Raw genomic sequence first — 13,333 nt, forward strand, 5'->3', positions numbered from 1 at the left:
GAAGAGTCTTCCTTCGTCATTGGCTGTAGAACCTGGCTCATAGGCTTTGAAACAATGGCTCAACTCTCCTTTAATTCAGCAGTGTCTTTGAATAGTAAGCATTGCAAATCTTACTCCTATCTGATTATCTTGGTTTTCTGTGTTTTTGTTTTTGTTGTTGAGCACCTGCTTCTAACACATTTTACGCTTAAGAGGTGGCAGCGTACTGATCCCGTAAACACTCTTAATTATTGCAGCGAGGAGCAGAACAACAAAGAGTGTGAGGTACACAAGGTACAAACTCGGTGCCCTGGCAGATGAGGAGCTGTTGTCTAACTAGATGCACAGAGGTGCTTTGACTTCTTGTACAATCCGTTGATGTATGTGGCTCCAACCAGTGGTTCGTCTGAGGGGTGACTTTTGGTGCCCTGGTTCTATAAGGTCTGTTCTGCTGGGGCAGCTCGGCTGCATGAAGCCGGAGTCTGCAGATGTAGAGTGTTAGGACACAAGTGTGGAAGGAGACATTGCTTTGCTGCTAACATCCCGCGGGGTGAATACACTAATACAATTCTGAAATCTGAGTTGATACCTCTGTTTTCTGAGTTCTAAGGTGGGAAGGACTCTGTCCCATGGGAGTTTGTATAACTGTAATACGTGGCCTAAGCAGTTTCTTCTCTGACCGATCACCCCTCGGCTGAGTGAAGCATGAGCCTGTGAAATCTGTGTAACCTGAGAGATGGCTCTGGTGTATCAAACGCAAGTATGTGATATCTTTGGGCAGCCTGTGTGACCCGAGCGATAGTTGTCCTCTGTCATAGGTCCTAAAACGTAAGACCTTTCTATTTCACATTTTTGATATCGTCGCACATGCATTTGGATCAGATGAGGTTGTAGGACTGTCACCAAGTGATGTTGCTGCTTCCTTCCTTGGGGCTGCTGGCTTTGCAAGAACGAAAGACAATCTTATACTCCTCGGCCGCTTCATATCTCATTCCTTCCTCCCTCTAGGTCAACCAAGACCTTTTACAAGATGTCGTACTCCGAAAATAACGAGCTGAACAACCAGAGCAGCAGTCGCCTTCAGAGCCGGAAGCCCCCCAATTTGTCCATCACCATCCCGCCAACGGAAGATCAGAGATCCCGCAAGATGACGGAGCTGACGCAGGTGTGATGGCCCTCAAGCTAGTAATGGGCTCATGGGTGGTTGGGGCAATGGGGAGAGAGAACACAAATGTACAATTGCAATAACCACACTCCATACAGAGGTAGTGACATCTGCTGTTGTGCAGCAAGTCCTTCCCAAAAGTATCTAAAGCCTGTATTTCACTTCATATTAATTCTGTCTGACCCTTCCATCACCTTATTAGAATAGGCCAAGCTTACATTTTGTGCCTAAAATGATCTGTGTGCCTGGGTATTAATAAAGCATGAACCCTAGCCGGCGGCAATAGTGGACTGTAAATCACCAGCTGCAAAACTAAGTTGGTGAACATGTACAGGGTGAGGGGGTACAGAGACTTTTCTGCATCGACAATACACACTTTTCTTCGAAGAGGCGTGTTCAGCTCTCTCCTGAATTAAAGGAGTGTTGGGGCGGTTTCTGCTGGGTGCTGGGATGTTGTTGAATTGGCGTCCTTCCTGTTTTATTCTTTTTAGATTTTTCTTCTCCAGTATCACTCCCAGCAGAGAGGGTGCACGTATCAGCCAGATAGGCTGAGAGGCTGTCCATGATACAGCTGGTCCTTAAACAAAGCATGTGCTTTTCTTACTGTTGGTGCTTCCTCCTGCATCTTCTGCACCTCTAACGGTCACCCTCACTGGTTCATGTGCTGAGTCTCTGCAATAACCCGTTTGCAGAAACAAAGGTCACAACGGGAACTCCAGGCTCCCACCAGGTCAACCTTCTGCCGTGGCCATTTTAGCCCTGCCTTCAGTACGAGCAGGACAAGCTGTTCACCACATTGAGGTGCAAGCTGTTTTAGGGTAGAGCGAATAATGTCTCATGTCCATGCCTGCTTTCTTTCACACTTTTCTCCCACCCCCTGCACCTCTATCTCTGCATCCCCCCACCGATTATTCTCTCCCTGGCATTCTCATTTTAGCTGCGTTTTTCATGTTTTTCATGTGTGCTCTCTCTCTCTCTCTCCCTTTCCCTTTTGTCTGTTTCCGTCTTTTCACCCTTCTTCCTCAATTGTCCCTATCAGCCCCCTCCTTTCTTTTTCCCTCCCTCCTTTTTCCCTTTCTCTTGCCCTTCCATTCTGCTGTAACTTATTTGTAGACTTAGAATAGTGAGAATGGGCGATTTAACTTGGATGTTTTCTTCCTCTGCAGCCCCTGAACAAACCAGTGTACCAAAAGAGTGTGAGCCTGCAGGAGCCGCAGGAGCGGCGCAGGAATGAAAGCCATGCTTCTGGGAAGCGACCGGGGCTGCACAGGCAGGGATCCCTGTCCCAGAGCATCCGCAGGTAACCATTTCCTGGACCACTTGCCTTGAGCATCATATTCTTGTATGTGGCAACAGTACATAAAGAACTGGCAGAGCTGGATGTGTTACAGCTCCTGAGAGTCAGGCCTTCATCCACCGAGGAGATGCAGGTCTAAAGTTTTTCATGGAGTCATGCGGACTCTGTTGAGGACAGTCATCTGCTCGATTCCCCAAGACTTCTCCCCCAGTCCCTCTGAAGTGGCTGCTGACCTGGGTTGAAATTTTAAATTTGCACAGCTGGTGACAAGAGGATGACCTAACTCCTAAACAAGGCTGGTGCTAATGTGTTTTGAGAGTCTAAAAGTGACAGTTCTCTGCCTCCCTTCCTATACAATGTGGCCAAATTAGATCCCTCTAGATCATGGGTACTCACAAACATTTTCCCGGGGGCCTATAAGTTTGGTCGATGTGACCGAGGGCCGCACTGATGCCAGTGGGTGTAGGGAAGCAAAGCATGTATATCTAGTAGCTGTCTTTAAAAATGAAGGAGTTCCTTAAGTTAAGGGCCTAGCTACTTCCTGTTCCTAACTCCAACTAACCTTTCAATAAGTGCTTGCTGTATATTTAACATTTTTTTCCATGTTAGTCCTGGGTCGAGTTAACAGAGCCCAGTGCTGCTGCTGCCCAGGGGGCCGCATGTAAAGGTCAGGAGGGGCCCTACTTGGAGTATCACTGCTCTAGATGAAGTGTGGCTCCTCGATTACAGTCGATCCCAAATACAGAATCCAAGAATTGCCTTTAAATAGCACCTCCCCAGCTCCCCTGAACCTCAAAAAAGGAAAGAATTGAAGCTACACTGTTCCAAAAATCTGTTTCTTTTCATTCTTGACTAGATTTCAAAAACTGCATTGAAAAGCACTTTCCTCTCTCACAAAGAAAGGTTGAGGGTGGGCCGTTGCTGGAAGCATGTGAGGGGGGATGTGGGGCAATAAGAGACTGATCCAAATGAAAGCAGCAATGATATTCTTGGCAAGGGGACTGCTAAGTACACTCAGGGATACACCTCAGGCAGAGTAAGCATCACTAAAGGAGACCCCGGAAGTGAGAACTGTACCGTAAAGTTCAACTGGGGCAATTGTCGCTTTAGTACTGCAGGATTCTTGCCTTTCCGCCCCTTCCCGCCTCCCTTCCTCCTCTTACCCCCCCCCCTGCACTCTGGTGAGTTTTATGGTTCTCTTACTCTTATTGGCATCCTCTCAAACCGTAGCATGTGCTGGTGTTATGCTTTGATATAAAGCACCCAAGTGGATCAGGCACTATATACGAGTGATAGATAAATAAATAATGACTTCATAACATGAAATCGAAAGAGGCCATCTTTTGCGGTGTAGATCCCAGGGTTGGGACTTGAGGACTATAGTTATTTTAAGGCCTAACCTTAATGCCTTATGTCTTTTTACTGGGAGGCAGGTCATGCCTAAGTCCTCTTGAATACATGGATGAATTGCACATGATCTGTTAGATACCTCTTGAAAAAAGTTCCAAACAGGTCAGATGCTGCTCTGATCTATGAGAAAAGGCAATTTTAGTTCATGAAACAAATAGAATCAACAATTTGGAAAAGTGATCCAGACTTTGTGAGCTTAACTGCCTAAGTAAAAAAATATTCTTCATAAGGTATTGTCTTAATTTAATTCACCATCTTAGACCACAGTTAAAGGGATTGCATTAATTAACCATGTACCGTCTGTGTGATGATTACAGAAAACACAATATTTATTTGACATGTGCAAACTAGTCCTAAAATAAATTAATTTTTACTCATGCAAGCAAATTGTCTGTTTTCCATAGGCATTTATGCTGTGTTCTTGAATACCCAACACATATATCATCAACCTTCTTTCTTGTTATGTAAAACGTACAGTTACACATTATCAACTAGAGTCGCACTCATTTAATTAATCCCTCTGAACAAACTTTATTTATGAAATTGGGCCATTTTCAAGCTGCTCTTTGAAATCATGTAGAGTGGGGAAGGGTCTCAATTAATAAAGCTTTGAGAAGGCTGTTTGCTCTAGTCACTCAAATCTTTTAAATTCACTTCTACCTAGAACGTCGAGAATAGGTCTCCGTTTAAAATGAAAAACAAAGCAAAATGTGGGAGCCATTACAAAGTAAGAGGAAATTAATATGCTCTCCTTTCATACATGAAAGCATGTTAGGATCATAATTTATCTCTGGGCAACGTTTTTAGTAATTATTCGCAGCGCGAGTTCCTTTTTGTTTTTTATGTGTAATTGTATCTTTTTTGCCTTGTGAACCCTGTAACCTGTCTCTTTTTCTTAATATTAAATCTGTTGTAAGGCTTTGTACGGCTAACAGTGTGGTGCTTGCCGTCTCCACTGGGGTCGGGTGCAACTCTAAGCACTAAGAGTCACCTGGAGTCCTAGTAAAACCTTATGGTTTCTTTGTTGGGTGTTTCTGAGGGTTGCCTTACTTGCCGCCAGTGCCCTAGGTTTGTGACCTACCTCACTGATGAATTCCAGCCTGGCGAGGACAGTGGAAGTGTGGATTTAGCGATACACCCTGTCTTTGTTTCCTCAGGGGGACCGCACAGTGGTTTGGTGTCAGTGGTGACTGGGAAGGGAAGCGTCAGCAGTGGCAACGAAAGAGCTTGCAGCATTGCAGCCAGAGATATGGGAAACTCAAGACCCAATATCAGCGGGACGTTGAGCTGCCCAGCCAGGAGACTCCATCCTTCCAGCCATCCGAGTCACCTGCTCCCTGCAAGTTGCCAAAGGTAAGACCTTTATTCAGCATTCCAAGCCATCGAAGCGCATGCCACATGGAAGCTTCATAAGGGACATCATTACTTAAGGAATCTAATTCTCTGTGATCCCTGCACCCTACTTGGTCCCCCTGCACCCTACTTGGTCCCTTATCAGCCTCTCATCATTCCGAACCACTGAGTGGTCCACAAAGCAAAGCTGCTACATCCTTCCTAATTGCTGCCTCTGGAATTTTAATATGAAAAAACTGTGCTCAATCATTAAAAGGTGCAGTGCACCTTCCCCTTACATGTTTATTAATGTTGTACATCCCTTAATTGCACAATAAAGAAAAAATAACCTAACTCTACAACAAGATCTCTTTTTATCATTTAGAACCAATCAGTTACCTCCTTTTGTAAATTCTCAATACTATGCTGCCCATCCAAGCCACACATCCTTCCTTTACTTCCCGTAAGGAAGACCTCTTTGCATATTCCTAACCCACCAGCTCCGATGGTCCTTGGCATTTTTTAAGAAAAGAGCTTCCTTTATCATTTTACAGAACAATGTCCCCGCCCTAAGTCAGGTAATAAAGGGAACAATCGCACGGTAACGGATGTTTGTACTGCAGTCAGTTTGTGACTGCACTTGAGACACTTCCAGCACAGGAGCTGCACTAGCATCGAACAACGAAGAGAAGCCACGGAAGGGGTGTGGAGGCGGGGGAGGAGTTACCTCTTCAGCAACATGCATGCAGGGAGATGCAGGACTTGGTGAAGGTATGCGGGCGTAGGTGACCCAGAACTGATCCTCAAAGCTGCACAATGTCCCAAGGAGCAGGATGGAGGCCATGCAGCACCTAGCTTAAAAAAAAAAAAAAAGAGTAGAGAAGCATTAGACAGTCCACCAGCATTTTGGAGCTCGTTGGAGGATGGTGACGGTAGGGGCGTTGCACCGTTCTTGCATAAAATAAAAACATGTGCCATGCAGGGAATGCAGCACAGGTAGGACAATAACATTGAACTTGATAAACCTCCCACACTGAAGTCAGCTAGAGGAGACCTGACCTCATGACTACAAAGCACCTTGACCTTGTCTTCCATTCTATGCAACCTCTCATGATTCAGAAGTACTCCATTAATTTTGTACCTTTAGTGACCCATCAGCTAGCCAAGAGTCAGTCATAAGAAGCATTGATTAACTTCAAAAGAGGTTTATCACTATTGATTGATCAACTTTCCAACAGTTTTCACTAGGTAAGCATTTGAGCCAGTTGGCTGCTCAGCAGAGCATTAGCCAAGCTATCTCTGAATAACCAGACCAGCGACCTGGTTTTACAGCTCCCTGGTGTTGTATTTGTGAGCCCCCTCCACCCATTGGTCCATCCAAAAGACACTTGTTTGGACATCACCTATGTAGAGAGCCAATACAGGGCATTTCAAGAGCCACTGCATCCCTACCCTTTACTGCAATTCAGCCCTTCCAGAGTCCAAAATCCATTCTGATCGGTATCAGGTTCCCCGTTGATGATTTTATCAGCTTCTTTTTAGATAATGAGCTGTCCACCTCGCTCCTGAGCATCTTCTTTCCAGCCAGCCATAAGTACCACTTTTCTGGGTATAGTTTCTCTTTAACAATATGATGCATGTCCCCACATTCTGGCTTCCCATCTTTTCACCTCCATTCACGATACTCTTTCGCAGTATACGATTGTCTCTCAGTAGTCTCTAAATTCCTTCCTAGCATAATTGTCCTGTCTATCATTTTATAACTGCACCTATTCTTTTAATCTGTTTCCATTATGCCCTCCTGCACCCTTCCTCTTTTCTGAAATCAACAATCCAATGCTGGATTTTTCCCCTCTGTTCATCTACGGCATAGAGCCCTGAACATCCTGTCAGTCCCCCTTTCTTGTTACCCTCCTGTCATTTACTCTACTTTTTGCCTACCATGTCCTTGTCAATCTTCCCTTTCTGTGTCGAGGATAATAAGCAAGGGAAGCCCTCTAATAATAAAAACAAAAACCATCTCTGTGTAGTAGGACACAACCACACACTGCAGCTGGCACGTTTAAGATTTGTTCCTGGCAGCATCTTGTGGGAGAGAAAGGGCTATCCATTGCCACTAGGGGGTCACAGCCATTAGCCTCTTGTTGAGAACGACGAGTGATATTCTGTGAAATGCTCATTTTTCTGCCATGGATTCTGCAAGTGCGAGCATCGTGTTTCTATTGCCTCATGCTAGCTTGCCTCTTACTTTTGCTCAGGTCGCTTTCCAAGCATTTATATCCTTTTTTTGTAATTTTACTTGCATTAGATTGTGGATCCCTTGGCCAAAGGTCGTGCTTTTCGGCACCTAGATGAAGTTGATCACCCACGGACACCTCATTCTGTTCTTCCCACGCCACGTTCTGTCCTCCCACCAGTGACACCTGGAGTCATGTCTCTAACGTCTTTCACCAGTGCCCGTTCCGGGTACTCCCGCCTGCCTCGAAGAAAGAGGGAGTCTGTGGCCCACATGAGCTTCCGGGCAGCAGCTGCCATTATTAAGGTGAGTTCCTCCTTGTAAAATGTATGCTGCTACATTGGCACCTGCTCTGTTGTTCATTGTGCATTTATAAGGCAATAGAACCCAGTGGCACCACCAGCCACTATGCATGTTGGGGCATTGTGATATCGGTTGTGTGTAGATATTGTGATAGGATTTGTTGGGTGTTTTGTAGTTTTGATATGTTGTGTTGTTGATGATGATTGGGAGCCTGTCCTAGCTTATGCGTGTGCCAAAAGGATCACCCATCCTTGCTGCAACTGCAGAAAGAAGGTATTTTAAGGATGGCCTGTATCTAGGGGCCTGGGTTGAGTTTTGAACTGCTGTGGTAGTCTGTCATTGATGTCTTATTGGTGGTTTTCTATGTGATGGTGAGCAGAGGTTCAACCTTTCACCCTAAAACACAGATCGAAGCTAAAAGTCAGATGCCATATGACATCTTTTGAATATGTTTGACAGCTAATAGATATTGAAGGGTGCAGCCTAGTGTTGGGGGCAATGCTTTACTTTGTAAATCGTTTCCATTCTTCCCAATTTCTATATATATATATATTTTTTTTTTGCTCGTGTGTTTAAATCATGTTTTTAGGTTACTGGAATTCAAGGGCAATAGCACCTTTTCTTTGCACCAATAAGAATCAAATTTTGTATTTAAAGTAGAGTGGTTTCTATACCTGTTCTGGATACACCTCCCGCCGGGAAGCACTCCTTCTCTGAGATTAAAATGATATGCAGTGGTTAATTAAAAAATACAGTTGTTATGGCAAGCATATAACTGCCAAATTTAAACAGCTGCATGACATCTTTTGTTTTTCTTTTTGAGGAATTTCCTTGCATTTCAATAAAAAAATAACCATTGCACCAGCTTCCAAAGGTCACACTTATTGGTTTTGCCACTGCTTGTTGAACATGGTTTTTTTTATTTTATGAAACCTGGATCTAATCTCCAATAAACCTATTGGATCATGACAACCTCAAAGGCCCACATGCCACTTTGCTACAGTGCCTTGTCTTCCCCTGCCTTTTCTCTTGAAGGATTAGTTTGTTCTCTGTCATTCCTAACCATGTCAACTTACATGATCATGAATAGCTCAGTGTCCAGATGAAACAAGTACTGCACACCCAGTCCCTACAGCATCCAGTGGTAATTGGTCCCATCTCTCTGCCCGTTCACATTGTCATACATGTTTTGACCATAAACATTACAAGGTGGAAGAAAATTTGCCTTATTATGCCCATTCAGTCCTTGACATTTGTCTCCATTGGCATCACGTCTTGAAATGTGGCAACAGTGCAGTGTTCAGGAAATTTTGATTCTTGAGTTCCATTTTGGTATTCCTTTAAGAATAGAGGTGTGAATCTGAGCCAGTGATACTTGAGCGTGAATGTACGTGTTGAAGTTTTGTTGATATCTGGGCCTTGAGAGCTGTCTGTAAGAGGCTCCACTCGGATGAAGAGTTCCCAGGGACCTTTAATCCTCTTGCCACTGCCATTTCCTGAAATTGTTCGCCAAAGGGAGTCCACTCATCCTTTTCCCTCCCTCCAGCTAGGTTTGAAGGTAAGGGGGGAATTCTACACATCGTTGGTTGGGTCTTGATGGTATTGGATGTGTTGCTCCACCAGGGTCGACCGGTGCTGGAGACTCCACACGCCAGGCGCATGACACAAAAGAGGAGCTTCATTTATCCCAGCTTTATTGACGAGGACACCGTGGATGCCCCTGAGAGCCTGGACTCTTCGTTCTTCAGTAAGGCAAGCATGGTTCCATGATGACTCTTCGATGCTTTAAACGTTTGCCGCTATGACCCCTTACTAGTACCACACCACTTATGGGTAGTACACGAGGAAATAGAAGTCATGTGACTTATCATTAGTTTTATACGTCACTTGGGGAGTTATTATCATGGGGAGAGATTAGCGTGCCTGCTCTGGGCATGGGGGGGGGGGTTGAGGAAAAAGTGAGCATTCATGAGTTGGGGTGAATGGTTTAGATCATTACTCTCCAGGCACGTTTTTCAGCAGAGGAAGAAAGTTGAAACTTGTGTGTTTTTTATGGGTGATGATGACAGAAGTCAGTGGAGTAGTTATTCTCATTCAGGTTTTGTTTATTTTCTCTGCCCTTTTCTGCAAGAAACCTGATGCAGCTGGAAACTGTCAGTCCTCTTTGTGGAGGAGTAAATGAAAGCAAGGAAATCGTAGTGCTTGGGTCACGCGTCTACTGCTTGGGGACCACTGGTGGTACTTTGCACCCTTTGTAATTACCTCTGGTTGGCTGATGCGCGAGGAAGACATTTTTGTGGCAGATATGGTCACTTTACAAGGGTATCATGAGAAGTGCTGATACACCAGCAACAAACCAGCACATGCTCTTTGCTTTTCCTCACACGCTATGACATAGAGTTCAATTTATTGCTTTTGTATGTGTTGGCCACCATGTCTATGTGCACTTTTTCTCAGATCTCCTCCTCGTCACCATTGTGACCCCGTGCTCCTCTTCCATCCTCCCTTCTCCCCTCACTCTCATCACAGGTAGATATGCCAGATGAGATGTTCTCCATGCCTGATGATGTATTTGAGTCCCCGCCCCTCTCTGCTGCCTATTTCCGGACTCACCTCTACCATGTTGAAGATGGGCCTCCCAGGGACCCAGTGATCTCCTTCAGGTGAGTGTTTGCTCTAGTGGGGGGCGATGGATTGCTTGCTTATGAGTGTGTAGCACAGGTGCTGTGCTTCCTTCCGTCTTTGCAAGGACTACCTGCTTGTGTGGCTTCACGACTAATCACAGCAGAAGATTGTGTGACATTGAGCTCAGACAGACATGCAGCAAACGCTGTATGGAATGTTGCAGTTTTACATTCTAATCCTGATTTATTTTCCTCCAGACTATTGATACATTCTTCATTTCCATTTGTGTCTGTTGGTCTCTTGTCAGGCGGTCTGTGTTCCTTGCTGGAGCGTCGGTGGGCTCACAGTGCCAGTAAGCACAGTGCTTGATGATACGTGGGTTATTATAAGATGCCCCATTTCATGTAAATGAACCCCTTGCGTCTCTAATGAAATTAGAAACAGGGCATAAGTTAAAGAACTAGCTCCATCATTTCGAGCCCTTTACCTCATTACACTTACTCCCACCCTCTCAGGCTAGAAAGGCATTTATATGCACTAAACTCCAGGAGTCTCAGACTGCCAAGAACCAAAGGAGTTGTACTTGGTTTACTCCTATTGTGAATTCTATATGTGAGGAGCAGGTTTGCACAACAGAACCAGGAAAAGGTGTTGTCTATGATTAACTACCTCGATTGTCTGTGTATTGAGTACATATAAAAACAGTGCTTCCTTCAACCCAGCCTTCACCTGTGCAGCTTACATCTAAGTATTTAAGAGAGAACGTCTGAGCGAGACAGGCGCAGAGAAAGAGACCAGCACACAGAGTAGTTATAGTCAGAAGCAGAGGGTTTATGCGGCAATGGAGGGCCTAAATTATTTTGCGAGCTGACACAATTATGTGCCAAGAAGTAGAAAATTATGAGGCACTGTGTAGTTTAATTGTGTACAATATCATATATATATTTTGACATTTTAGCTACTATTTATACTGTGTGCGGATGTTTGAAACTTATTACTACCAGTTAAACACCTGAATACAGAAACCAGCAATTGAAAGATGACCAGTTAACTTGGAAATCGGTCTGACACTGCATGAAACTTCAGCAATTTGTTAGTAACTTTTGAACTGCTTGAGCTTGAAGAAATATTTTTGGGTAGATTCTGCAAATTATGCAGCTGATGTTAGATAAGGTTTCAAATGCTATATTTGCTTAAAACTATGTAGAAACGCCACCACAGCAGAATTGCATAATTTCAGTTGACCAGGTCATAGCTAGTCACAGAGGTACTTTCACCATTCAGATTCCTATAGATAAGTGTTGGAAAGCTAAATAACAAAAAACACTGGCGGAAACAATAGCAAACCAGTCTTTAAAGCAGAGCTTATGTTAAGGCAGTGTCCTCCTTTGCTTTGCCATGAATCTTTCATTGGTATGCTCTGGGCTGGGTTTGCCCATTCAGTTGCCAGAAGCTGAGTATATTTTGCTCCGACAGCTATTGTGACATCTGCAAATCAAAGCCAAGGTTCATTGACCCCGCTAAACATGTGAGGCTTTGTGGGGGCACATTAAACTCAGGCTACAACCCTAGAGTTAAAATATATATATAATGTAAAATAAACCCCTGGGGTTTCTGGGCATGGTCACAGGCTATGCCCAACTGAGTCTGCAGCAATGGCTAAAGGCTTTATAGCCGTAACTGGCAGATTTCAGTATTTTGCTAGGCTCTGAACTTTCAAATTCTGTAGGGACTGTCCCAAATGGATGTCTGTGATGGACCCTGAGGAAGTGTGTCTTTGGTGCCTGGGGTTAGAGCACGACTCAAGGGCCCGTGTTGGCTGTCTTGATTGATTCGAACGGTTGGAGGACTGTTTTGGAAAGTAGCACCCAGAAGATTTTAAAAGAAATGGCTTTTTCTTTTGAACAACATGACAGTAGAACACCGGCAGCCGCGAGCGCACGCGCTTAAAATCAATGCGGTAACTGACCCACGATGGTTAAAGTTTCACCGAATGACACGTGTTTAAAATAAACTTGAATGTTTACTCTTCCAGTCTCCTCCCAGCAACACAACTGTCCTGAAAACGTGACATCAACATTACTTAAGAAGCACAAAAAGTGCACCATTACAGCTTCAGAATGCTGCTGTTGCTTTTGTCCTGAAGAAGCCATAAGAAATAGACCGGCTGAAACGCGACCGCGTCGACAGTTGTTTAACAGAAGGACTACAAATTTATTGAATTGTTTGTGGATGTAACAATCTCACATTGCCTCTTATGAATAATTCGGAAAGTGATGTTCCTATATGCAATGTGTGAATCTTCTGGGTAGTCCACACTATTTAAAGGTGGCTCCACAATAAGAAATATTCTCTGGTGGACAGTAGCCATAGTTTGTTTTTGTTTTTGTTTTAGAGGTGATAATTGTAAATATATGTTTATTGTATATGCTCAACGACTAAATGGTCAAATAAGAAAATGCGAATTCAGACGCAGATGACAGGATAATTAAAGGTATCCGTGTTCAAAAATATTTATGTATCTTTTCCTCCTTACCAATTGTTTATAAATTTCAGTTGAAGTCAAAGGCCATGCTGGACTTCAAGGCCAAACTTTACATTGCCAAACGAAGGCCATTCTGGGGGCTGATCATTGTCACTTTAGAAGTCTTAGGATAAATCAAAGAATAAGAAGTTAAAGTGGGAATCGGGATTTTCCTCAACTCTCAGACTCCAGAGAGGTTCCACCATGGGTCCCAGTTTCACTCTCAATCTCCATCGAAGTCGGTTCCAATTTAATTCCCAGCGTGTCTCGAGTTTGGGGGGGTCCGTTGATGACGTTGCAGCAAGTAGAAGACTTCAGGAAGGCCATGCTGTATATTTTTGGCACTTAAGCGCTTCCCTCTAGCGCACCTTTGGGCCCCAATGATCCGTAGAGGCTTTTTAGTTGGCCATCCGATGGCGGGTCCACCCTCGGCACCTTTTGTGACCCTTGAACTTGCATTGG

General features: G+C 44.3%; 1 protein-coding gene across 5 annotated transcripts in view; it reads left to right on the top strand.

The window, feature by feature from the left end:
* The window catches only part of RHBDF2 (rhomboid 5 homolog 2), a 381,680-nt gene that overhangs the window by 309,133 nt on the left and 59,214 nt on the right, over positions 1 to 13,333 (top strand). For all 5 annotated transcript variants that reach the window (XM_085616914.1, XM_085616913.1, XM_085616916.1 and 2 more), the window contains exons 3-8: positions 988 to 1,144; positions 2,311 to 2,444; positions 5,009 to 5,204; positions 7,492 to 7,725; positions 9,346 to 9,474; positions 10,252 to 10,385. In XM_085616914.1, the coding sequence (XP_085473040.1) occupies positions 1,010 to 1,144; positions 2,311 to 2,444; positions 5,009 to 5,204; positions 7,492 to 7,725; positions 9,346 to 9,474; positions 10,252 to 10,385 (962 nt within the window). In that variant the 5' untranslated portion in view covers positions 988 to 1,009. The remainder of the gene's footprint in view (positions 1 to 987; positions 1,145 to 2,310; positions 2,445 to 5,008; positions 5,205 to 7,491; positions 7,726 to 9,345; positions 9,475 to 10,251; positions 10,386 to 13,333) is intronic.

The sequence above is a fragment of the Triturus cristatus genome, chromosome 7 (genome assembly GCF_964204655.1).
Source record: "Triturus cristatus chromosome 7, aTriCri1.1, whole genome shotgun sequence".
Classification (NCBI taxonomy): domain Eukaryota; kingdom Metazoa; phylum Chordata; class Amphibia; order Caudata; family Salamandridae; genus Triturus; species Triturus cristatus.